The sequence below is a fragment of the Epinephelus lanceolatus genome, chromosome 11 (genome assembly GCF_041903045.1).
Source record: "Epinephelus lanceolatus isolate andai-2023 chromosome 11, ASM4190304v1, whole genome shotgun sequence".
In the NCBI taxonomy this organism is placed as follows: Eukaryota; Metazoa; Chordata; class Actinopteri; order Perciformes; family Serranidae; genus Epinephelus; species Epinephelus lanceolatus.
Genome location: NC_135744.1, coordinates 22,818,123 through 22,844,494, shown reverse-complemented (window position 1 = coordinate 22,844,494; position 26,372 = coordinate 22,818,123). Strand labels below are relative to the sequence as shown.

General features: G+C 41.2%; 1 protein-coding gene across 4 annotated transcripts in view; it reads right to left on the bottom strand.

Annotated features, from left to right (window-relative positions):
* specc1 (sperm antigen with calponin homology and coiled-coil domains 1) overlaps positions 1-26,372 on the bottom strand; it is a 145,950-nt gene that overhangs the window by 39,514 nt on the left and 80,064 nt on the right. For all 4 annotated transcript variants that reach the window (XM_078172362.1, XM_033645754.2, XM_078172363.1 and 1 more), the window contains 7 exons: positions 25,299-25,372; positions 24,759-24,934; positions 13,731-13,897; positions 12,476-12,576; positions 12,287-12,362; positions 11,380-11,524; positions 5,004-5,106 (listed from right to left, as the gene is read on the bottom strand). In XM_078172362.1, the coding sequence (XP_078028488.1) occupies positions 5,004-5,106; positions 11,380-11,524; positions 12,287-12,362; positions 12,476-12,576; positions 13,731-13,897; positions 24,759-24,934; positions 25,299-25,372 (842 nt within the window). The remainder of the gene's footprint in view (positions 1-5,003; positions 5,107-11,379; positions 11,525-12,286; positions 12,363-12,475; positions 12,577-13,730; positions 13,898-24,758; positions 24,935-25,298; positions 25,373-26,372) is intronic.

The window sequence follows — 26,372 nt, the reverse complement described above, 5'->3', positions numbered from 1 at the left end:
AACACTTATCCTGAAAATAGATGTTTTTAAGGTTAACTGCCTAATAATTTGTTAATGACTTACAGGTCAGGCACATGGTGCACATGGAGGAAATGCATAAACATGAAGGATCACAGCTCGAATCAAGAACATTAACTTCAGGAGGGGACCGATTATGCCACAGACTGAAACTCTCCTAGTAGCCAAATCTTCTTACTGCATTCCTGATACTTGCAAATAATCACACTGTATTGCTAAGCCCTTTGTGAGAGGGGATCATAGGTTCCATAGTTAAATGGGAATGAGGCTCCATTAAGGGTTTCATGTCGCTGGGACCCATTTGTCCTGAACTGAACTGAGATTTGCATTTCTATCTGGCTTACTAATTAACAAGAGTCCATGTAAATTTAACCAGGATATTTACTCAAGTACTACATTTGAGTACAATATGGAACACTTTAAGTACTTGACTTGGGTATTTTCATTTTGTGCTACTTTACATCTCTAATCAACTGCGATTATTTGGCAGCTATAATTACAAGTTCTTGGCAAAAAAAAATCTGTGTAGAAACACATATTATAAGCAAATAGGCTGTCACTCTTCCTGCATCCAGCGCTGTTGTTTGACATGACAGTGATGTAGCTGGAGGCAATGAAGAACTACAGGCTATTTCATTATGGATTTCTAGTCTCTGCCTCTGGGTAGTCAGGGGGCGTGCTCTAGGTCAGTGGTTTTCAAAGGTCAAGCCAAAATCTCAAGGTACACCTGTATTTATCTGTGCACAATATCTTCTCTTATCATGAGATAAGACAATTAAAATGAGAAAAAATAGGACAGGTAGTTTTCGTGATACTGTATAGTGACAATTTTTCTTTCGGTGGTAGGTCGTCTTTGCTGGTGCTTTGTTGTAATTTGCTCCGTACAATAAAGTAATTCATTGTCCTACTCACGGCTTTCTTCTTTTTAAATGTTATCACTGACATAAAAGGTGGCAATTTTTTCCTTTAAACTATACCCAACAATCATTTAACTCTTGAGCAAGCAAACCTTCTCTGGTTACAGCTGCTTAAATGTGAGCCCTGTAATACAGTATATAACAACATAACAGGGAGGGGTGATTCTGCATCATAAATACTTTTACTTCTGATACATTTTTCAGATTGTAGTTCTGTACTTTAACTACTTTTTATAATTTCAAATGCAGGACTTTTAGTTGTAACAGAGTATTTTTACAATGTAGCATTAATACATTAACTTAAGTTAATAATCTGGGGCCATATTCACAAAGCTTCCTTGTACTAAGACTTCTTAGAATTGTGACGTTTTCTTAGAATTTCCTCTTAAAGTTAAGACTAGGTCCTTGTAAAGATAAAAGTTATTCATTATTAACCTTAAAATAACCCCTAATGTGAAAAACTGTTAGGAGCAGGGAGGAGAACTTTTAAGAGGAGTAAGAGTTTCTTAATCAGATGAGAAAATGGTGGAAATACAAAGAGGTCAGAGAAATATTCTCCAAATGCTGAAAGACAGTGAGTAAATAAAATGCAACAGATTAGATCATGCCGGAATAATATGTGCGGTTGATGTCATCAGGGATACGCACACATTTCCCACCTAACGCGGAAGGCCAGAAATAAAATGCAACAGTGCAGCAGTGATGACTTGAGGCTGTCTCAACCTTCCATCAGCAGTGATCACACTAGGCCCATTTCCACCACAGGAACTTCGGGGTAATTTTACGGGGCCGGGGCCGTTGGTGCGTGTCTCCACCGCAGGAACTTCAGGGTAATTTTACGGGACTGGGGCCGGTGGTGCGTGTCTCCACCGCAGGAACCACCCCCGAAGGACAGAGTTCCGGAACTTTTACAGGGGCTAAACAAGTCCCTACCTCGGGGTAGGTACTCAGAACGGCCCCAAAAGACTTCCAGCTGGGGCTTGGGGATTACTTGGTGCTGATTGGATATACTCAAGGAGGGATGTGATGTCAACAGAAAGCAACAAAACAGCCGGCATTTTTAAAACTCAGCAGACGAGGGTTAGCTTGTTCATATAGCTTCCTCCGCCATGTAAAAAAAACTCACTAAACGGTCCGTGAAAAAAATATTCTTTCCAGTGGATATCTTAGTTACAACATGATTGAGCTAGCAAAGCAGTTTTGTGTTGCTATGTGTGGTATTTATTCAGTTTTGGGAAATCACGATGTCTAGAAAGCATCAGTGGCTGCAGCTGACAGGGACAGCTAACAGCAGCAGCAAAGCTAACATCAGGACGTCATCTGTTAAAAGCCTCCTGTTGTCGGATACAACATGAAACTACTCCAGATAGCTTAATCATGTTGTAACTAAGACATCCGCTAGAATTTTTTTTTTCACGGACCATTTAGTGAGTTATTACAGACACCGCTAAGGGCTATCAGCTAACGGCGTCCCTATGTTGCCCCGGTAAATGGTCGCGCAACAATTATGTCACATCCAGAGCCCGGTAACTTTACAGAAACCTTCCTCCTACTCTGCTCTCTCAGTGGAGACACAGCGGTTGAGAGGGCCAAACGAGAGGACGTTCCTGTAGTAGTTCCTGCCCCCCAAATAGTACCAGGAACTTCTTCAGTGGAAACGGGCCTACTGACACTGACAACACTTTCACAGTCAGCAGTTCATTTCATTTCCACTGGGTGTCCACACCTTGTAGACTCACAAAAGGGTGTGTCCATGACAACCAATCACATCTTGTTTATGCTAAGTTAGGAGCTCTCTGAGAATGTTTGTGAATACGGCCCCTGGCCCCTAAATTGACAAGAATACCGTCGACATATCTTGTGTTTTTTTAGTTATGCCTTTTTGTAAGGAATTGTTAATATGTCGTATTTCTTAAAGGGAGTTAGGCGCAATATTTCCCACCAGGAGCAGGATGGGAAATAATCTGAAAAGGAATCTAAGTGTAGACTTGATAATAGACTTACAAGTCAGTCTTTAGACGCTTTGCTTAACTAAAGACTGATGTCTTTCTCCCTGATTTTGTGTTTAGATGGGCGGATACAATTTCAGAGTTTAAAAAAACTCCCTACGTTGCAGAACCAATAGTAAATCTGCAGGGCGGTCCTTCGGTGGCTCGCTGAACTCTTGTGCTCGTAAACATAGTCCAACTGCGTTAAAAGTTTTAAAGAAAGTCGCTGTAAGTCCTTCATTTCCACAATCTTGTGGACTGAGTACATGTTTGATAAAACAGAGTTAAATCTCTCGGCATCCATTTTCAAGCTCTCTGTGTGTTTGTTTCCTTGTGGACGAGAAAAGGGGGAGCGCACATTTCCGGGAGGGCGTGTCCTTTTAAAAAATGCAAGAGGCGTTGCTTTGTTGCCGGCCGTTTTCTCCGGTGTGTTAAACACACTTTAGAAAGGAGTGTCCCCAGACTATCAGAAGGCGGAGATCTCTGATTGTCTGGTGGCGAGACTAACCTGATAATAGTGATGCTGCAAGATCCCCAGTCTTATAAAAGCTTATAGTGTATGACTAAACACTCACACTGTCTTTAGATGTGAGAGGGTGTCAGACTTTGGTCTTTTAAAAGTCTTTTCAAAGTCTTCTGGTGGCAGGGTGTAAGTATTAGGCAGCAGAGAGGTGTTGAGGACGTCCTATGAGGATTAACAACCTGAAGACATCAGACAACTTGACTTTTTAATTTTAATTTTAATTTAATAAGCCTTTTTAATCCCTTTTAAAAACGTGTTTTTAGAAACCGTCTTTGTTTTGAATGAGCTGCATTACTGCACGTTACAGTGTTGACTAATAGGAGTTTCTCGTTAGGGGCGGTCTCAGTTTCCATTTCCTCTGGAGCTCTGGTGAAAATGGGTACTGAACCAGTGACCTTGCATGACAAACCAGTGACGCCCAAAGATTCATGTCAAACCAAACCAATCTAAACAATGTGAGCCATGGCAGTCTGTTTTATCACGCAGATCTTCAGACTGTCTCCTGGTCAGCAACATTTTTATCTCATCTGGTCACATATTTCCATCACAGAGGATCTGCTGGGTGTGTTTCACCAACACACACCGCGTGTGACCATCAAACAGCTTGCCTCAAATGATAGGAGGGCGACTCAAAGTTCACTGAGCAGCACTGCGCTTGAGAAATAGGGACTATTGATCTAACACCTCATCCCATCATTCAGACCATTTATCATTGGGAAGACTGGGTCTATTTTTAGCAGTTATCAGCACATGCTTTTTCAAACTTGGTCAAGCCGGAGCTCCGTGCTTTTAGACTGAAAGACAACCACAAACAGGACAGAAGCAGAGCCTTTTATGTCTATAACTGTAATTAATCTTCTATTACAGTGCTGAAAGAGCTCAAATGACTCCTTTTCCTCCTAAAGTGGAGGTTGCAGGTTGGGACCAGTCTGCCTGCTGGCAAGAGTTTTAGCATTAGCTAGCTGGCATGCTGGCACCCAAACACGATGATTACATAGGCAAATCTCTAATCCCACTGGGCTTAATGGGCTCCTTAAAGTGGATATTAGGGGAGCTGCTAATGCCAGGTGATTGTCAGCACTTGGACACAGGGAACACAGATGGGGACACAATAACAATGCATAAACACATGCACATGCATAAAAACAAGCAAAGCAATATAAATACACACATGTATAAATCCAGCGTGTCCGTAACACTGAGTGCTTCGCATCATAGTTTCCATTACCGTGGTGCCATGGTGACTTCACATCCCCAGTGAGATGACAAGCGGGTGAATAGTGTGTCTGCAAACACAGTAATGTGCCACTACAGTCTAACACCTAACTGATGGCTGAGAAAAATATAAGGAATAACCACCAAACCCGAGGGCATGAACTGAGCAATGCTGCACTGATGCAATATAGAGGGAGGGAGTGGGAGCTGTCATCTCAATTTTAAATGAATATTTGAAGAGTGTGAGACTAAAATAAAACCCTCGGACAGAAAAAAGCAGGGTGTGAAAGTGAATGGAGCCTGAATTGTATTTGAGAGAGGTCTCTGGCCTGTGATCCCTACCGGATAGCCCTCTGTTTTCTTCTGGCACCACTTCAGTAAAGCGTTCCTCTTAGATCCTCCATACTCCCGGGCCAGTGCAGCCAAGGGGTCCTTTCTTTCCACACTGTCACCAGGGAAACACAAACCGCAATCACACACACACAGAGAGAGAGAGAGATAGAGAGGGATGGTTACAGTATGTCATTGGGAGTATGATGATTACCCAATAAAACTATTATTATCTTCACATACATTCGCAAACTTCAGTGCGCGTGGACATGAAGGAAGCTTCATAAAAACCATAATTATGCAAGCTCTCTAAGTCTCATAGCAAAAGAATGTGTTCAATTAAATAAGCATGTTTCCAGATGGAAATCCATTGCAGGAAATAATTTGACCGCCATGTCTGAAACGAGCTCATAAGTGGCCCTGATGTAAAAACATATGATTCATTCCAGATTTCCGACAGAGGTGCTTCAGGAACCTAGAAATGTACTACTTAACATTTTATAAATATAATCAGTCTTCTTGAATTCAGATGGAGGGCAGGACGTAATCGATCCATATACAGCGTGAATTGGAAAAAGAGGAAAGTAATAAAACCTGCAGGCAGCAGGTATGGTCAGAAAATTAAAACTCATGTTGGATGTGATCCATGCAGTATGAAGAAAAGTGATTTTTTTCCCACAACCATGACTGAAATGACAGAATTTTTATATATAATATTTCAACTCTGTACATTGATGCACCGCTGTCATGCTAATGTTACTGGCAACATTAGCTAACTTCAGCTACTATTATCTTTTGTTTATATTATTTTTTAGGGCTTTTTGCCTGTTCTTTGTACAGGTGACGTGTTGTTTCCTGCTTTGGCATTTGCCCTGTCGCACCTCCACTGGCGCCACAAGGTCAGCTGCAGGGTCGTCAGCTGGAGGCTGCCATTCACTGAGGTTTCAACCCGTATTGCAATTCATCTCCTGGCAGGGGGCAGTTGCAGATGGGGACGTCTCCCCGTCACCCCCTGCAGCTGCCTTTATTGAGGTGTTGTCCCCCAGCCATTGTCCTTTCTCCGGAGCCACAGCCAGAAGCTTTCTCGGCTTTCTCGGCCTCCTCTCCTAGCTCCTTCATGGCCTTCCACAGTTTTGACCCCGCCATTTCAGCACCGTGGAGTAATCGGACTACTGTTTTGCCAACAAAGCCCCGGCATCTAACCTCCACGGGGTAAACCCTGGGTTTCCAGCCAGCCTCTTTGCACTCCGCTGCCAGCTCGGAGTACTTGAGGTGCTTCCTTTCGTGGGCTGCTGTCATGTCCTCTTCCCAAGGGGATGGAAAGCTCAATGACGACCCTCTTTTCCCCTGCAGACCACATGACAATATCTGGCCTGAGAGTAGTTGTTATGATCTCTATTGGGAAGACCAGCTGCTTTCTGAGGTCCACCACCTTTATTATAGAACAGGGAAAGAGAGAATGGGGGAGACATGCAGCAAAGGGCCGCAAGTTGGGCTCAAACCTGGGCCGCTGCAAAGCCTTCAGCCTATACTGGGCGCACGCTCGACCCGGTGAACTAAAGGGCACCCTTCAGCCACTACTTTCAACCCTCTAGCTCAACTTATCCCTTAACACTGTTAAAAATCTGGGTTGCGGCTAAAAACTTGGAGAAATTGTCCCAGTACATTGAAAATACATCCATCTCGAGGCATATTTAACCCAATGCTTTATTGTTTATGACTGAAATTAGCTGAAGACGGAGGTTCCTGATCCACATCTGCAATTGTTTCTATTTATTTTCTTTTTACTACTCCCCCTTTTACATCCTTTTACTTTCAGGAATTAAAGTGACCCTTGTTTTTTCCCCCGATTTGATCGATTGGAACAGCCGTAAACAGCACAAATCGTACGTACTTGCCATGGCAAGGCCAGGCGAATTTATTTATATAGCACATTTCCTACCCAAAGGCAACCCAAAGTGCGGTACAGATTAGTCAAGTCAAATTTCATGCAAAGTTAATTTGTGCAGTTTTGGTGGTCTTTGCTTCCAGTTGCCTGCCCTCTAACTGGACAGCACACCGACGTATGACATCATATGCACAGAAGCTATTATGATAATGAAACCGTTAAGTCAACTTATTAAAGAAATTCTTCTGCATAAACAGTCTCATGCATGGACGAGTAGCGCGCCTGAGCAAGCATGTGTGATTAAACTCCTAATGTTTTAGTGAAGCTGCATGTGTTTGGGACTCGGCTTATACTGCACAAGTTATCTTGAGAGTTTGTTACCATTTGTTTTGATAAAGTTTTGTTGATGTTAAACACTGACCCTCTATGACTAAATTCATTAAGAATTAATTGACAATTAAAATAATTGTTAGTTGCAGCCCTAGTAGACATAGAGGAATAATGAAAGGATGATATCTTACAATGATGTGCAAAGAATGTTGTCTGCATGATGGAGAATATGACAATACTTTGTAGTATTAATTAATACTATGCATGAATGAATCCTCTAATGGGAGTTCCATAGTAAAGGGAACTTTATTATTTGCTCTTTCATTATTACAATGAGATCAAAGCGTATTTGCAGTTAAGTGTTGTTGTGTTAGAGTGCAGGCATTGCTCAACATTAAAGTGCAGCCAACTGTATACAGCTCAGAGCGGCTCTAAGTGTGGGATGTAAAGATTAAGCACAGGTTTTTTTTTGGCCTCCTTCCTACTTTTCCTCTTCTACCTCCATGCCCTCATGCTCAAATATTCATATACAGACTTTAACACTGGCTGCACGTCTGTAAACCACACAGGAGAAAGAAAACAGAAATTATGAGAAGTACAACAGATTGGTTAAATGCCTATCTGCAGTGTCATTCAAAGGGTCCGCTCCCTGGGGTTTCTGCTGGAGCTGGGGCCATGGGAAGTCTACGAGACACGGTCGTTGCTCTGAACATGGTAAACATTTCACACGTCAGAGCAGCTCTGCTGTTGAATTCATTATTTCTCTGTCTGAGGCACCACAAGGCCAGAAACAGGAAGACCCTGTCCAAACAAACATAGGGCAGGGGCAGAGAGTGCGAGTGCTCATCAGCGGTGGTACAGCCGCCATAACATAACCCCGAGACCACACCAAACACGGTCATGCACTGCTGCTGATCTGCTGTTTGAGAGAGATGGTCTGTGCAAAGGTCTGCAATACAGTCACACACATTTAGATTAAAAATATATGTTTAAGGGATGGATGGCAGTGGGCACACCCCCCGTTCGGAGAAGCAGACAGGAGCACTGTAGCGGAAGTTAAGCAATGTACTGCCGAGGATGGGGGCAGCAGCAGAACATATTTTAGCCACCTACAAACTATCATGTGTATGCTATTTTTAAAATGCTTTCACTGCTTTACCTTGCCGTCAGACAGCCCTTTCTGACAGGGAACTGAAGCTGTTATATCACTGTTGTCAATGCCACCAGACTGCTTTGTCAAAAACAATAATTTTACCTTGCAGAACACAGGACCCATCCAACATTTGTATGTGGGAGCCATGTGAGTAGTAAATGAGATGAAAAATGGGCCCTATATGAGATTGTCCAAGGGTTCCATAATGGCGTCATGCCAGTTGTCCACATGGGTGGTTTCTCTCAAGTGGGCCCAAGACAAGATGCTCATTTTTGCCCCATACTCACTTGGTACCCAGGTAGCTGTAGCATAACCCATATGGAGCCCGCTTGGGTAAACCCACCTATGTGGGCTACTGGCATGGGGCCATTATGGGACCCATGGACAATCTCATACAGGGCTCATTTTTTAAGCTCATTTACTAACCACATGGGGTCCACATACAAATGTTGAAAAGCTGCTGGTCTACCGCTGCCTCAGACGGTGAGTTCGTTTGTGTTATTGTGTGATTTTGGTGTTTTAAAGAGTTAGTTCAGATTCACCAAAGTCACACAATAACACAAACAGACGAACTGATGGAGGTGGCAACACCAGCAACTCCGGTGTTCTGCGAGGTAAAATTACTGTTTCTGTCAAAGGAGTCTGGTGGCTTTGAAGAGAGCATAGATAACGGCTTCAGTTCCCCGTTGGAAAAAGGCTGTCTGACAGCACAGTAAAGCAGTGAGAACATTCTGATGTTACATTTTTGTAGGTGGTTATAATACATTTTACCACAGCAGAACATTGCTTAGCTTTCATGGCGTTGATCCTGCCTGCTTTTTCGAGCAGTGTGCTGACCGCCATCGATCGTAGTTGATACACTGACTGTGGATAAGTACCTCATACAACCCCACTTTAAAAACTCCAAACAGACAGACAGATGGCGCCAATAGAGTGTGCCAGTAATCCCAAGTGGGTATGGGGCAAAAATTAGCGCTTTTAGCACTTCCGGTTCTCTCGTCTAAAAGTCAATACGTTTATTTGAATGGGATTTTGGTAAAATGCCTCAAATAAGGTCTGTGCTTAACAAAAGCTTAAGCGAGTTTCAGGTTTTGTTCTACGACATAAAACACGTCAGTAAATACCCTACTTGTGAAGTTTGAAGCTTTTACGTGTCGTAAAAAAGGCGGTTGCTAACAAGTTGCTCAATACAACTACAAACCCTGTCAGGGACATTAAACGTCATCACCCCCGAACAGGCAAGAGTGCTGGCAGTCCGCCATTACAGCTTCTTATTTAGCTTAAACAGTCCGATTTCCCAATTATACAATGTTTTTAAAATAAAGCGGCTGAAATCAGTTGAAAGCTTAGTGGCGGTGACGTCAAGAGTCATGCGACCATGGAGTAGTCATGTAGTCCGTTAAAGCCTAACGTTAGCTTTTTACTTCTGGCGATCGCATTTAAGCTTCAAATGCAGTATGAAAGGTGTTCATATGTAAAGATTATCTCGCTGAACAAAACCTGTAAGTATCATAAACTTGTGTTAACCACAGAGCTTATTTTCTGACATAATCCAAAACGCAGTGCAAAAATCACATTCACTTTCTCTTCCGGGAACCAGCGCAATGCCAAACTTCCGGGTTTTGACATCAGCCCTGGCACACTCTATAATACTGACTATAGTAATTACTAATGTCAACAGTACATGATGTTGGTTGAGGCTTAGGGTGTTGTCCAGTGTGATGATGACCAAGTACTTGGCTCCTTCAACTAACTCTACTGTCTCATTGTGACAACACGTAAACATAAACTCAAACACTGAGTCATCTCTGCCTCAAATGCAGCCTGTCGCAATGGTAGTTGAACTAAATGGAGTGCCACAATCAGTCATTTTTGAGTGTACACAAAGAGGAGCGGTCTGTACACGGATATGATAGCCCTGTGATGCCAGAGGCCAGAAGATGAAAGCATGTTTGTTTAACATGTCTCTCTTCCCTTTCTGATAAGTGGATACTCATTTACTGTGTTAAAGCCATCTGTGTCAACACTGTCGGCTATAAAACTCGTACAACTCCAAAGTCTCTCAACTTGGACTTAAATATTTAACAGATTTTCACCAAAACATGTTATCAAGATGGGAACTTCTGAGTTTTTCTTGTGCAATTAAAAATTAGCCTTGAAGTTCTATGACTTGTGAACATGTCTGTTTTGTTGCAGTGCTCAGGGCATGTTTGATAATGTGTTAAAGACAGTACTAACTCCTGGTTTCACAACATTCAATATGCATTTCTGTCTTTTTTTTCCAAAGTAAGAGTTGATTAAAGCTGGGGTAGGCAGTTTCATTTTGGCATCACTGGGCAAACTTCCCACAATAACCTTTGAGCATACTGTAATTCAAATGGTCTGAGAGAAAACTAAACTTCTGCCCCTCCTCTTGGCTCTGCCTTTTGGCTTTAGAAAATCCAGCCTGTGACCAGAGACTTTGGCCAATCACAGGTCATTTCAGAGAGAGGGCATTGGGACAGCCCCAGCAAACTTTCTGTTGCTGCTGTCACACAGGTTAGACCCCGCACTGCCGCTGGCCACCAGCCTGCTGTGACATCCAGCACTTGGAGGTTTGTGCTGGCTGAATTTGAGCCTTTCCAGCCTCAGACCAAAGCTCCTTCTCCTGAAGTGCTGCCTGCTTTCTTCCCAGGGAAGCAGTCCACAGCGGCGGAGAGTGAGACGGAGGAACTGTGGGGTGGCTAGCAGCTAATTCTTGTCTCATTTATGGTCTGATGAACAGAAAAATAGAACGTGGCGCAAGTGAATGTGCTGTGTGCAACTCTACAATAAACTGCCTGTTTTTGTCTGGTGGGAGGGGCTTATGACAGTGAGTTGTATTTTCAAATACTGCCATTTTTTGTTTGCTTGTTTGCTTGCCTTTTCCAGATTTCTTCTTGCCCAAGCTTTAAAACTAGTCACCAAGGAAACCTGCACATCTTAACAAATAGAATTATGTCAGAGTGAATCATTGGAGACAGTCATGGTCGGCCCACCTGAGCTTGCTGTTGCCTCGGTTGTAGCTGAAGGATGATGTGCGGCCACTGAGGGAGGAGGGGGCTTTGATTACAGACTCTAAAGAAGGGCTCTTCCTCATCAGGCTGTTAGGTTTCAGGTCTTCCCCGCAGCCTGACATCTTATCTGGGGGAGTGAAGGAGGCAGGAGAATGAATGTGAGGAGGAAGTCATAATAAACCTTGTAAAACACATTGTAAAATGCATTTCAGAATTGTAAGGCGGGACTGCAACAAAAATAAGGTCATGGAAAAAATGGAAGAAATAGAAATGGAAAGCAAATTAATATTTATAACTTTAGGACTGGTTGTGCTGCTTTGACGCTCAAGTTACTGTGTGTTTCTCAGTGCACTCATCGAAGCTGGAACACCTGTTGACTGTAGACGGCTGGCGACATTTTCAGAGCTCAGTCACCACATTTACAGTATTTGCTTTTCTAAGAATAAAATCATAAAATGTTCCATGTCGGATGATTGCATCTCTTTATCCATCTTATCATTTCATTGTCTATATGTAGACATTTCAGCCTTAATCATTTCTTGAGCATCATTTTCAGAGATAATAGTCCGGCTGTCCTTTGACCTAAAAGCAGTGTGTGAAGCCCATCGCTTGTTCTTTATGACTGCAAAATGAAGTATGTACTGTACATAAAGGTAAACTAAACACCATGATGTCCAGCTAAAACCATACCTGTGATGTTTCAATGTTTCTATTGTGCAGCATCATTTTCAAAGACAAAATCCTCATTCATTCATTCATTTTCCGTAACCGTGTATCCTTTTGGGGGTCGCAGGGAACCTATACCAGCTGACACTGGTTGAGAGGCGGGGTACACCCTGTACAAGTCGCCAGACCATGCATACATACCATACATGCATACATTACATACCATGATGATGAGAGAATTCTCCATGATTAATTCTTTTCTCCAAAGTTTTTGACAGTGGCTTTATGTACGTGTGTCTCTAAAAGGACATAAAACAGAGCACAGATCTCAGCACATCAGAGTCTGAAGCAGTCTGTCACTTATCAGAGGTATTTATTTTATGTTTTAAAAGGAAAATCTCAGAGTGTATACCTGGATAGGGGAGACAGCAGCAGCAGGTGCGGTGCGTACAGGGATCCCACTCAGCGGGCTTCTCGAGGAGGAATGCATCTGAACTGTGTGTCCTGGTCCATCTGAAAGACCAGATAATACACCCGTTAATTATTGTGCCAAAGGAGAACTAACAGAAAATGACACACAACATGTCTGCAGTAACAGGTCTTCAGTATAGCTCAATTAATACAGTGCCCTCTTTGCCTCTTTTTGTTTTATCTGAAATCTGTTTGTATATCAAGTTTCAAAAACTTCCCATAGTTGCCATTTATCTTCTGGTCAGATTCTTAGTCTTGATTACTTATTCTTTGCTTATACACTCAGTGTCTGAATTTTAATCACTTACTTTATTGTAATAATGTTGTAAAATGTAATTCCAATCTTATTGAGTACATATTTTATCAGTTATTTTATTTGTATTAATATTATGATGAAAATTTATCTCTCATTAATTTTATTTTTTAAATTTTTTTTATTTAATGGTTTTATTCTTCTTATTATGATTACTATGATAATTATATTAATTAATTATTATTATATAACTAAATCAATTATATTTTGTTGTCATCATTTTTATTTTTTATTTTCATCTATTTTATTGAATATTAGTCTGACTTTTATTTAACTTTATTATTATAGTTTTAAAATCAATTATTTTTTATCAGTCTTTATAATCTATTTGATCTTTTATTTAACTATAAAATAATAAAAATAATAATTATAATAATTATTATCATTAATATTATTATTGGCCCTATTTTTGTTGATATTATAGCTTTTAAATACATTTCACTGTATTTTTTGCATCATCTTTTTAATCTATTTTATCCAACTTTTAGTCAAAGTTTGTTAAACTATCTTATTATTATGAATACTAAAAATATGTGGCTTTTGAATCCATTTTATTTTATCATTTTTATTCTATTCTTGTCTTTTTAAATCTGTTTATTCCAGCTTTTAGTCTGGCTTTTATTTAACAGGGATTTTTTTCTTTACTAATTACTGTTCTGGCTTTTAAATCTATCTATCTCTTTTAAAGTCTACTTTAATGGTGCCTTCAAGTGTCAGTTTTTGTTGACGCTGTCATAGAGGTCAGCTAAGTCCACACACAGCCCTGCTTAACTGAGCATGACTTTGCGGCAGAGAAATGACAGAAATCTACCAGCTGTTGTTCTCTAGAGTTACACAAACATGTTGGGATTCCCTGTGTGAGTGTGTGTGTTACGGTGCTCACTCTGTCCAACAGTATCAAAAGACTTAATGAGGGATTTGACAGTAGCTCCGGGCTCTGAGTCGTTGGCATCCCCGGCGACATCTATGGGTGTGGTCGGGATCATAGAGATATCGCACCAATGACGGTTGATATCGGAGTCGGACACCCTCACCTCGTCACCTTGGGACCTGACAGACACAATGAACAAGGTTGCTGTGTAGACACATGTACAATATATACACCTGTGGAGAGGAGAATCTGATGAACTGGAGATTTAACACTCACGTTACTATTTATCTTATAAGATTACCTACTGATTAGTACAGTTAAATGTTATGAAATAAGTTGTTTGCTCAGTGTATTGACGTGTGGTCATAGTTTGAAGATTGAACTAATGAACTGTCAACAACCAGATAAATTTGGAACACAAAATCTGAGCAGTCCAATACTCAAAACACTTTCTACCCATGGCCCCCCGGTGAACATTGGCCTCCAGTCTTTATGGCGAGGGATTTACACTGTCTTTATCAGTGATGAATGACCAGACAGGAATTAGTGTCTTAAACGTTGCACTCACCTCCAAAGACTGATAGAGACACACAAACACATTTGGACTGGTGTAACTTCATTTATTCATTTGCCTAATGAACATCTGACAAACAATACACGTATGTATTCCTTCACAGGCATAAAACCAGTTGTTCCAAGTTCTTTTCTTTTCTTTCTTTCTTTGCAGAATAAATTAACAGCACATTCACTGTATTGTTCATTAAAGCTCCAGTGTGAAGGATTTAGGGGGGTTTATTGGCAGAAATGGAGTATAATATGGTAAGTATTTTTTCTTTTAAGTGGTTCCCCTGGTGGGTCGCGGGTCCATTCTGAATGGACAACAAGTGACCTGCTAACATGTCAACTTTGCAAAAAACACACTTTATTTTTAAGTGCAGTGGATTTCCAGCACCGAGCTTTTACTTTGAAGTGCTGTTTCCTGCTGTAGAGTGAGTGAATAACAAACAGCTACTTAACAGAGACAGCAAACTTGCTTAAGACATGGCCAAATACAAGTATGGACCTTGAACTAAAGAGTGAAGAGAAATCTGGACCCAGTTGGGAACCACTGAGTTAGTGTATAATCACCTCAAAATAAGACTTGTGGTGTTTCCGTTACCTTAGAATGAGCCGTTTCTATCTATGTAGGGAGCAGGTCCTCGACTATGGAGATCACCATGTTTCTACAGTAGCCCAGAATGGATGAAGGAAACACTGGCTCTAGATAGGGCCAAGTGTATTTTTGTGTCAGCCACCTTAGTCAGTGCCCCTCCACAAAAAACACAGATTTTTTTTTTTTTACTGTCAAACTGTTTTTATCAGTGTTTCTACTGGTTTGACTCACTGGGTTTGTTTGTTTTGGAGAGGAGGAGACCTCTACGGATAATTCAACTCACAGTAAAGACTGCTTTAAATGTCTGGATCTGACATACAGTGAGCACCGACTAGTAGGTGCTGGGCTAGCGGGTTGTCTGCAATGTGCCAAACAGTGTCGAAGCAGCCCTGATTTGTAACATGAAACTGCTATATTCAGTGCTACTGCCAGTTTAAATCACCGGGTCCATTTGTCTTTGAGAGGAAGAGACCTCTGTGGATAATTCAGCTCCCATTAAAAAAACACAGAACAATAAACACTATAGGAATTCTAACCAGATGAAGTTTCAGCTGGTTGAAACAACCTAAACCCCCTAAATCTTACACACTGGACCTTTAAACGGCTTCACTATAGTAAGAAAATGACCAATTACACATCTCATCTTTTCTGTTTGAGCATATCCAAATGTTTACATTTTGAGCACCAGTACCTTTTCACCTGGCGGAACAATATGGCTTTTAATTAAAAAAAGAGAAAATGCACAAACTGAACATCTCTGATGGACTTTTAAGGAGAACCTGAGATCCTGCTGCAATACGCCATTATGCTGTATGACAACAGAGAACATTGTGTGTAAGGGTTTGGCTCAAAGATGAAATAAATCAACCATGTGATATTTCTGTCAAAGTGAGTGACATCACAAAATCTGAGGATCTGGTACAATATAAAGGGTGCTGAGGAAATACTCTAAATATGTTAAACATAGTGATTCAAGATCGATCAGCAGGTGTCAGTGACCTCTGAGGTTCAGATAAAAAGGGTTTCTATATTAACTTGTCAGTAACGTTGCTGAGAAAAAGAAGTTCGACTTTTCATCCGACAGTGGCGCTTTGAGAGGAACCTGTCATTATAGTCTTTGTGTTAAAATGGACCATCAACCTTTTGGTATGTTGTAGGAGTGAAAATGACTCTGAGGTACAGCAGTTTGTGTTTGTGGCAGTCGTAAAATCTAATTTTGGCAGTGTTCTGGACCTGGTTATTTAATGTGGCAGAAAGAGTTAATACTCTGTAGATTTAAGAGTAACATAGCAATAATCAAAAGGTACACAGATGACAGTAACAGAGCAGATGATACCAGTATGTCCACATTGATGTCTCCTACAGTATGGATGGCAGTTGTGTGTTCCATGGTGCCATCTAATGGCTAAATACAACACTGCATTCAGTTTCATTACAGGACCATAAACTTAAACATTAAACTGAAATGACATTGAAAAATAAGCAGACGGAGGTCAAAGTAAGAGTAATTTCACTGACTCAGAAATAAAAGCAAATGTGAGGTCCAGCACAAAAACCATGAGCCACCTCCTTTTTTTAAAACAATATCAAGTGGACTCTGCTGCATTGCTTTTGCCTTGAAATGAGGATTTTCAGATTTTCTTCGTTCTGGCAGAATGCTGTGAATCTTAACTGTTTCAGCTTTGCCATCGACTAAATATTCATCAAGTCTTTTTTCTGCTTCATCCTGCTTTTTAAGCAGGTCATCACCCTCTACTGTACCATCTCAACTCTCTAAAAAAAAAGGCACAAATCAGCGTCGCACAGTATGAAGAGGAGAGTCTTTCAAACATATTGCATTTCTTCAACACAGGTCAAGAAATGTACAAACAAACAATACATTCAATGAGAAAGAAAAATACAGAATTATCATTTAAAAGGTTCCAAAATACGGAAGCAGAGAACAGCCGTGCTTGCCGTTATCTCTCTAATGCTGTTATCTTGAGATCATGAGGAAATTATTTTGTTATCTTGAGCTCGTGTTCTCATGATAATGGGTTACTTTATTTTGATTCTTGAGTAAACAAAAGGCTAATGTCTCGAGATAATGAAATCATTTATCACAAGAAAGCAACTTTTGTTGTCTGGAGATCTCAAGATGATTTTGGAGAACTTGGAAAATAGTGTCTGGCTCATTTGATCACACCTGATTTCTGCCTTAAAGATCACTGTCATGATTCTGGATTGCTGAGTGGGACTGGGTACCATTCACATTTGAATAGATACCGGTTCTTGTATCTGGACTTCAGTGCCGCTACCCAACAGTAACTATCTTTGGTACTCTTGATGTAGCAGACAACCTTTGCTAATCACACTTAGAGCTAATCCTATGTCTGTCTTTCTATGTGTCTGCTCGTTTCTCTCACTCTCTGTTTAGACACATCTGACAAATATGTGGAATAGGCACATAATCAATCATAATCACAAACAGCAGTGACACTTGGTAATTTCTAAAATAAAATACAAAAGAAAATAGACCAAATGCTGAAACTATCACTGCAGATTGGTGCTGCAGCGATAGTTTCAGCTCGCTGGGAAGCTGATGGAGCTCTGCTGGTGCCTGCAGCTTTATGACATCTGAGCACTTCCACCCCCTAAACCTAGCTGCTCCATGGAGCATGATTGCCAAGCACAAAGCACAGAGAAGCCGACCATGGAGCATTTCTATCGGCTTCTTTTAAGCTTCTACCTTCCATCTAAAGTTAAACCTGGCTGTTTCACATAACTGCATTGCAGGCAGCGGAGCCGGTAATGGTTAGGGTCACTTCTGCTTACTGTCTGAACTTGGCGTTCTCAAGCAGATGCGCTCTCAGGTATCAAAATTTGGCACAGATTGATTTAATGTGAATTGGTACTCAATAGTACTGATATTATTTAGTTGGTATCCATAAAAGTACGAAGTTAAGTACCCAACCCTGTTGTTGGGGGGAATCATAAATGAGGAGGAATGATCTTGATGTTATCTCTAAAAAAAAAAAGGCACAATGCGATACCTGCCTGAAGTACAGTCTGGTACAGTCTGATGTGTTGATCAGTAATCAGTACTCCTTGATCTGACAATGTCAGCCTTAATCAGTTGTCATGACGCCATCTATGCATGCTGCCATGGTGCTCCTGATCTGTGATTAATATTACAAGAGGTAACAACTTCTTGTTTTCTCATGATAACAGAAAAATTATTGTTGCCTCAAGATAATGGCATTAAAGCACTGCCGTTCTCTGCTTCCTTACCAAAAGACATGTAGAGAAATGGAAGCCAGACTCTGCATCACAAACCTCTTTGTGTACTGCATCTACACTGGTCACTGTGGCTTACAATGAGTCTGGTTTACCACGTTACATTTTAAATGACACTGAAAAATAATAAGTGCAACAATAACACTGTCTTCACGAGGTGGAGGGCTCTTCTCTAGTGCCCCTCTACTGCCGTCTTGGTATCAAAAGTGGCTCCGGTGCTTATCCTGAAAAGAAGAAGAGGAAGAAAGATAAACAAGTGTTTACAGATACTTTATAGAGACCATCTTAAACATGTTCATGTGCAGCAAAATTTGAGATCTTACATTTCTTCTTAACATTGTTATTATGAGAAGCAGACCTCTGGGTACTTCTGGATTTTTTTTTAAACTCTGTTCCATGCATACCTTATAGGATTAATAAGGTCACTCATACTGTCTAGTATGACTAAATCACCCGGTGATGAAGACGCTATGCAAATGTATCTGAAGCACGTGATGCATAGCATGAGTTTATTCCAGTCATGCCGTGCAGACCCATCCTGCTATGTCACCAAAAAAAGTGGGAGGGTTATTCATTCAGAGAACAGCAGGTGGCACCAGATACATCTACTTGGTTTAAAGAACCAAAGACAAAGCAAACCAAAGAGGTAAGATAGTCCCTGAAGGTGAAGTCAGCCAGCACACAGAAAGACAGACAGAGTCAGACAGGCTAGAGCAGCAACACGAAGCCAAACACAGATAGGAAGGTCAGTGAGCAGCAGCAGCAGCAGCAGCAGCAGCAGCACACAGGGCAGGGAGAGGCAGGCTGGCTGAGAGAGGGCTGGCAGGGCAGGGAACTCACCTGGACTTTACACAGGGAGGCTTGTCAGAGGGACATCTTTGACAGGGTCATCACAGGGAGCTGCTGGAGGTGGGGAGCGGACGTAGCGTAACAGCTAATCTTGGGGAGAGTATGCTGACTTAGTCATGGTCTAAAACCAGTAATGTACTAGATTCACGAAGGCTGCATGAAATTTGAACAAGACATGATAAGGCTTTAAACCAAATATGACTATTTCTTAAACTATAAGTGCTCTCATAAGTGATGTGTTAAAGTACGTTTCAAGTAGAATCATTTAGAGGTTGTTTGCTTAAAGTGGCAATAGACTTTTTGCTATAACTTCTAATTATGAAGTAAATGTTGGTCACACACTGTAATGGCTAAAGAATAATGACATGACTGGCATTTAGGTTAGTTTCCTATCCCAGACACACCAAACCAACATCAAAGAACTACTGGTGACGAAAGCCAACTGTTGCGCCACCTCACATCCCCTATGTCTCGGCCAAAAAGTTGCACACATGCACATGAACACACTGCAGAAACTACAGCCAACGGCCAACTAACATGTATGTTCTGCACCTGCATGAGAGGAAATAACTCTCCATGCCAACAGGGGATGGTCGTTTGTCTCCGTATATTCAGAAAGAATAGGGAGAAACCGGAGGACCAGAGTTAGCCAGTTAGCACATTAACAACATAACAAGATGTTGAAAGAACAAATTATATATACCGTGCACTCCTGAACAATGACAAAGACAATTATGAACCATTTCTGCAAAAGAACTCAGTGGCTAGCAAAAAATAATCTTACCTAAAATAAGTTTTCTTTTATCTCACGCCCTCTTGACTTAAGTTGTGCGTTTGCTTTCCTCACTTCTGTTTCTCTTCTCGTGCACTCAGCTGAACATCCTATCAGAGATTTTAGTCACTGACAGGCTCTGCTGCCTCCAATGCCACCTCAACGTGCTGAATCGACAGAAAAACAAGTACCAACAGTATGTGACACAGTGCAAAAACTAGGGCAATGGATGCTCACCAACATCCCAACACTGATCAATGGCAGATCGTCTGCTTGGTATGTAAGGGGCCCTAAGCCTTACCTTCACAATGCAATTCTGTTTGCCACGGGGTATGATCTCCCAGGAAAATGAACCCTCAATTTACGGCACAAAGGAAATGCATAATAAAAAGGTAATAAAAAATAACACAGAGGCTCTGTAGTCTGAACCAAAATGACAAACTCTTGATTACCTCCCACACTGTCAACAGCAAGCACTACAGCTTCACTCCCTCCGTTACCTTTCAAAATAAAATAAGGACGTCCCAATCCAATCTCAAAGATCAGTATCTAGGCAGATCGAGGCATTTTTAACTGATGAGGATAGGCAATACTGAGCTATATATAGCCCGATCCGATCCTTTGTGTTACGGCAGCCATTACACAGGTGTTTTTTACTCAAGAAGCTTTCATGCACAGCAACGTATCAAGTGCAGCCGTCAGTAACTCTGCAACTCTCCACTGTCTATCTCTCCTCCACACCGCTGACCTCTGTGTCTGTTTAAGAGGGAGGGCCGAGCCCTGCCTACGGCCACCACACGTCATAAGCGACAACAAAACACAGTAAAATCTTGTTAATATATGTAATTCACCCAATTCATCTGCACTCTTTTCATTTCAGCTCAGTGTGAGAGTGTCTTGTGGTGTGGGTTACATGGTGCATGCTTCACCACGGACACTCAGGACTCTACTGCAAGTGTAACAAAGGCTCCTTGAGCAAACGGCCAATAACAGTAAATTATTAATGTAATTCACACATCCACGTAGTGCACAGACCATGAAAATAAACACTGAACAGAATACAGTTCATTCAGGTAACACAGGAAAAGGCTGCATCAAAGCAACCAACACTGGAGAATACTCTCTTAAAGGGACAGAGTAGGGATAAAGGGATTTGTTATTTTATAGCCTACTTTATTATTTTGTAAACACAAAACAAAAACAATAACTGTTGCAGCTGTATTATTAGAGGAAAATAGAAATATCGGATTGGGACTTGGCATCGGGATCTGGGCCAATAAATCTTGATTAGGCCAGCCCCCCAATGAAAGCCTTTTACATAAACGCTGCGTCACTGCTAACCAGAGGGAACTTAAATTCACTCTGAGCATTTTGCTAAGAGGTAACTCCTCAACAAAATAGCAGACGATGTAACAACCGGAGTAACTGTGGAAACCTGACAAAGAAAAAGAGCCCTGCTGACGGAGGAGGCAAAGAAGGCAAAGAGGGAGAGAGAACTAAGGTAAAAAAAAAGAGTGAACTTGGTGAAGAGAGTGCTCCAAACTGACATTCAGCTGGCTATTTCACTACGTTGCAAAACCTGCCTACGTATTAATCCTACACTGCCTTTATCATAGATATTCATATTAAATCAGGATTCTTAGGGCTGTTCCTTGCTTTGGACAGTAGCCATCCTGCTTGGCTCTGATGAAAACGGAAAACAATCTGCCTGTCTATGCGACAGAGGCACCAACAATAATACCACTTGGAAACAATGGGGGGGGGGGGGTGTAAAGTTGTGCGATTCCACTTGCAGGATTATACCATGACGAGCCACACAGATAAACAGAGCGCTGTACAGTAGCAAATCTAAGCAGACTTTGCCACAGGAAGTATTCGACCTGGCATGATAATGGAAGAGGACAACACTGTCAAAAACACCATGGCATTTGCACGCTCAAAAACACTTATATATACAGTATACTCACACACAAACCAATGCAACAATCTCTATGAGTACATCACTCACATTACGGCATGGCCACAGTGCAGCGTGATACATTGGCGTGAAATATTTTACACCGGCTCCTGTGCTGCATTATAAAACACTTCAAAGCAGCATCTGTGCCTAGAGCAGATCTGCCACCACATCCGTCTTCTCATATAATAATCACTGTCCCTAATGAATATACTGAGGTTAATTCTGTAAGGTTTGAATGTTACTATAGGGCAATGGTCAGTGTGGAGGAGGAAGATAGAGAGGGCAGCAGCTTAAAGGAGTAGAATACACAGAGGGAAATACGGCAGGAGACTGCTAATTTACTAACAGAGTCTGCCAAATCCCAGGAACCTAAACTCTGAGACTCCAAGGATTTAATCTTCTCAGATAATGGCTAAATTATGGCTAAAATAAATACACCATAGCAAACATTTTATCCTGCTTTAATTACATTGATTATGGAAGCCCATTTCTGTCATTATGATAAACATCTGTAAGTCATTATGATAATGATTTAGTATCTCCAAGTCATTTGGAGATACTAAATCTTTTTTTCAATGCTAAGTCATTATTTTGAAAATTAGGTCATTATTTATTAAATATTGTCATTATTTTGAAATGGTTTCTCATTATTTCAAGATTTTCAGTCATTATTTTAGAAGTTTCTTAATATTTCTGAAATAATGAATCATTATTTTGTGATACTAAATCATTATTTAGAGATATAAGTCATTATTTCTGAAACACTAAATCATTATTTTCAAAAAAGGTTTGTCATTTTGAGATACTAAGTCATTATTTCAATATAATAAATTATTTTAAGACATGTTCTCATTATTTTGAAACAGTTTCTTATTATTTCAAGATAGAAGATACCATTTTCTGAGAAAGTTTCTTAGTATTGCAATACTAAGACATTATATTAAAATACTAAGACATTATTTTTAGATACTGAGTCATTATTTTGAAATACTAGGTCATTATTTTGACAGTTTCTTAAAGGCGCTGTATGTAAGAATGTGGCCAAAACGGTTACTGCACTCAAATTCAAAATACTGCCGCGAGTCGTGTCCGCCCCCCCTCCTCTACAGATTCGAGGTTGCTGGACAGTGGCACGCTGGAGACTGATTTGTTTGCCCATGGGCGGCTGCCGTGGCAGGGCCATGTCGCCGCGTCCTTGATCTTCGGTTTTCCAGTGGACCGTTCGAGCAAGTCTGGCTTCTCTGCTGCTAACGCTGCTGCCGGGATACAGCTGAGGAGATTGCTAATGCTATGTACCGGGACACTGCTAATGCTGCTTGCCGTGCTGCTATAGCTCAGTCGTAACTGTAACTGATGCTGAGACTCTACTGACTGTGTGACTGGTAGACAGCGGTGGGTGGCGCAACAGGCCAAAACACAAATTCAATACATAAACATGATTTGCGGACCGTAATTTTTTTTTTTAAATGCGAATATTCTGGCTGTACTATTGTTGTCAGTGAGATTAGTATGTTATATGAACATTATTCCTTAGTCTCTGTGACATATTAGGATGATTTTACGACTTTGCTTTAGATTTCTTACATATAACTCCTTTAATATTTTGCAATACGAAATCATTATTTTAAGATATGAAATCATTATTTAGAGATATGAGTCTTTATTTTAAGATACTAAGTCATTATTTTGACACACTGATCCATCAATTTACATCCGCTTATCTGGGGCCAGGTTTTGGGGGGCAGCAGGCCAAACAAAGCACCCCAGACGTCCCTCTCCCCAGCAACACTTTCCAGCTCCTCCTGGGGGACCCCGAGGTGTTCCCAGGTCAGATGAGATATGTAATCCCTCCAGCGTGTTCTGGGTCTGCCCCGGGGCCTCGTACCAGTGGGACGTGCCTGAAAAACCTCCAGCCTGAGGCATGCTGATCAGATGCCTGAACCACCTCAACTGACCCCTTTCGACGCAAAGGAGCAGCGGCTCTACTCTGAGCTCCCACCAGATGTCCGAGCTCCTTACCCTATCTCTAAGGCTGAGTCCTGCCGCCCCACAGAGGAAACTCATTTCAACTGCTTGTATCTGCGACCTCATTCTTTCAGTCACTACCCAGAGCTCATGACCAAAGGCGAGGGTTGGGACGTAGATGGACCAGTAAATCGAAAGCTTCGCCTTCCAGCTCATCTCCGTCTTCACCACGATGGACCGGCGCAGTGCCTGCACCACTGCAGAAGCCGCACCAAACTGCCAATCAATCTCACGCTGCATTCTACCCTCACTAATGAACAAGACCCTGAGATACTTCAGTTCCCTAGCTTGAGGCAGTAACTCTTCCCCAATCTGGAGAGGGTAATGCACCGGTTTCCGGCAAAGAACCATGGCCTCAGATTTGGAGGGGCTGACTCCTGACCGTCATATTTTGAGACAGATTCTCGTTATTTAAAGATACCCTTACTATTATTTAAAGTTTCTTAATATTTTGGAATACTGTGTCATTTTTTAGAGAGCGTTTCTCAGTATTCCAATACTAAGACAATATTTCAAGATACTAAGACATTATTTAATGTCATTATTTTGAGATATTGAGTCATTATTTAGAAATATTAGGTCATTTTTTGGGAGATACTAAGTAATTATTTTGGGATACTTAGTCACAATTTTGAAATATTAGGTCAAACTTTTGAAATATTAAATCATTATTTTGAAATGCTATATCATTACCTCAAGAAACTTTCTCATTCTAATGACTTACAGGATCTTTTGTTTCATCACATCGTCAGAAATGGGTTTCCACGGTATTTAGAGTTTTGAAAACCTCTTAAGCAAGAGATTATTGGGAATTAAATTTACAACGTAAGTACCACTTATATAAAACAGAGGATGGGGAAATGGCAAGACTCTGGCAGGTATCTCATAACCACATCGTGTTGAGAGAGAAAGGAACTGCAGCCCGATGCTAAACAGGGGGAGCCGGGGGGGATTTGTGGAGAGGGAGGGAACTGAAAAAAGTAGGGAGTATGGTGGAGGTGGTACCTGACTCCCTGCAGGGCCTCGAGGTCTGATGAAAGCTTTGCACTGCGGTCCTGCTCCTCCTGCAGCTGCCTCCTGAGTGTACGGAGCTCCTGCTGAGCCTCCACCTTGATGTCATTGGCAACCACCACTGCGGTCTGGAGGTCCGCCTGGAACCGACGCCACTCCTCTTTTTCATCCTATAGACACAAACATATGGACATACTCTATAGATGCACATAAAGGTATATAGATACAGACAGAAATCATCAACTGACACAAGAACTGTTTGTGAACCCTTTGGATTTAATTGGATGTCTAACAATAGATAAATCTGATAAAACAAATGATGCACAAACAATTTTACTTTCATGTGTATTTATTTCTGGATGGGAAAAACTACATGAACCTTTAGGATAATGACCATGTCCCCCAAAAATTCCAAGCACAGCCACTGTCAATTTCCATACTTGAACCTGCGACTTCCTAGTTACTTTTATTTCAGATCCTTCTTTTAAAAAACAAACCACAGCACCACAGACGTTACAAAAGGAGCTTTCTTACCTTCATTTGTCTACTCATGACCTTCAGCTGTCGGTCTGCGTCAGCTTTCTGCTCCTCCAGCTTTTTGACAAGATCTGCAATGACAAAATTAAAGTTTTAGAGAACCTCAGGTCTAACTGTAGGCTCGGGAAGAATCACATTAATTAAACAGCATTAACAGGATGCAAAACCACCAGCCACAACTCGGGGGCTGCAGAGACTAAAACAAGTAAGTCTGCAACTGCAGTACAAAAGCTTCAGACTGCATTTCAGTCATTACAAACCGCTCTGCTGAGTTTAAAATTGATTTTAAACGCTCAGAAAACAAGTTTATGGTCTTCTCAAAAGCTCGCTCACAGTTGCTTGATGATTTTAGCATCTTCACCTCTGACGGTAAATTCACTGAAAGAGCGTCCTCATATAATACTGGGTTTATGGATAGATGACAAGCTTTCATTTAATGTACGTATTGCTGCTCTAGTTGGGAAGCTTACAGTGAAGATTGGCTTTTATATAAGAAATTACTCTTGATTTACTTTCACTTGTGGAAGCTACTTTTCTGTCTGTGACTGATTACAGTGACATATTGTATATGCATGCAACCTCCTCTATTTTACATAGCCTTGACTCAGTGTACCATGCATCTCTACATTTTATTACAAACACAACGTCCCTCACTCATCACTGCATTCTTTGTGATTTGGTGGGTTGGACGGCAATGACCATTCGCAGACAACAGCACTGGTATATTTTATCTATAAAGCAATATTGGGTAGACTTCTAGCCAACCTCTGCACCCTGCTGTGTGTCAGCTACACTCCTCCAGGTGGTTGCTTTTTAATGTACCCCGGGTTTAAACAGATCTGGGGAAATCTGTATTTTCCTACTCTGCACTGTGGGCATGAAGCATTCTCCAAAAATACCTAAAATTAGAAACTCTTATATCCATTGATGAATTTAAGGGCATCGTAAAAAGAATGTAGTGATAGAGACATGTGCTTGTTTTTCTTGAGGAGGATACAACAGCAACTGATCTACGGTTACTTCTGGACATTATTAGATCTTTCTAGAAATATTTATCATCACTGCAGAAAT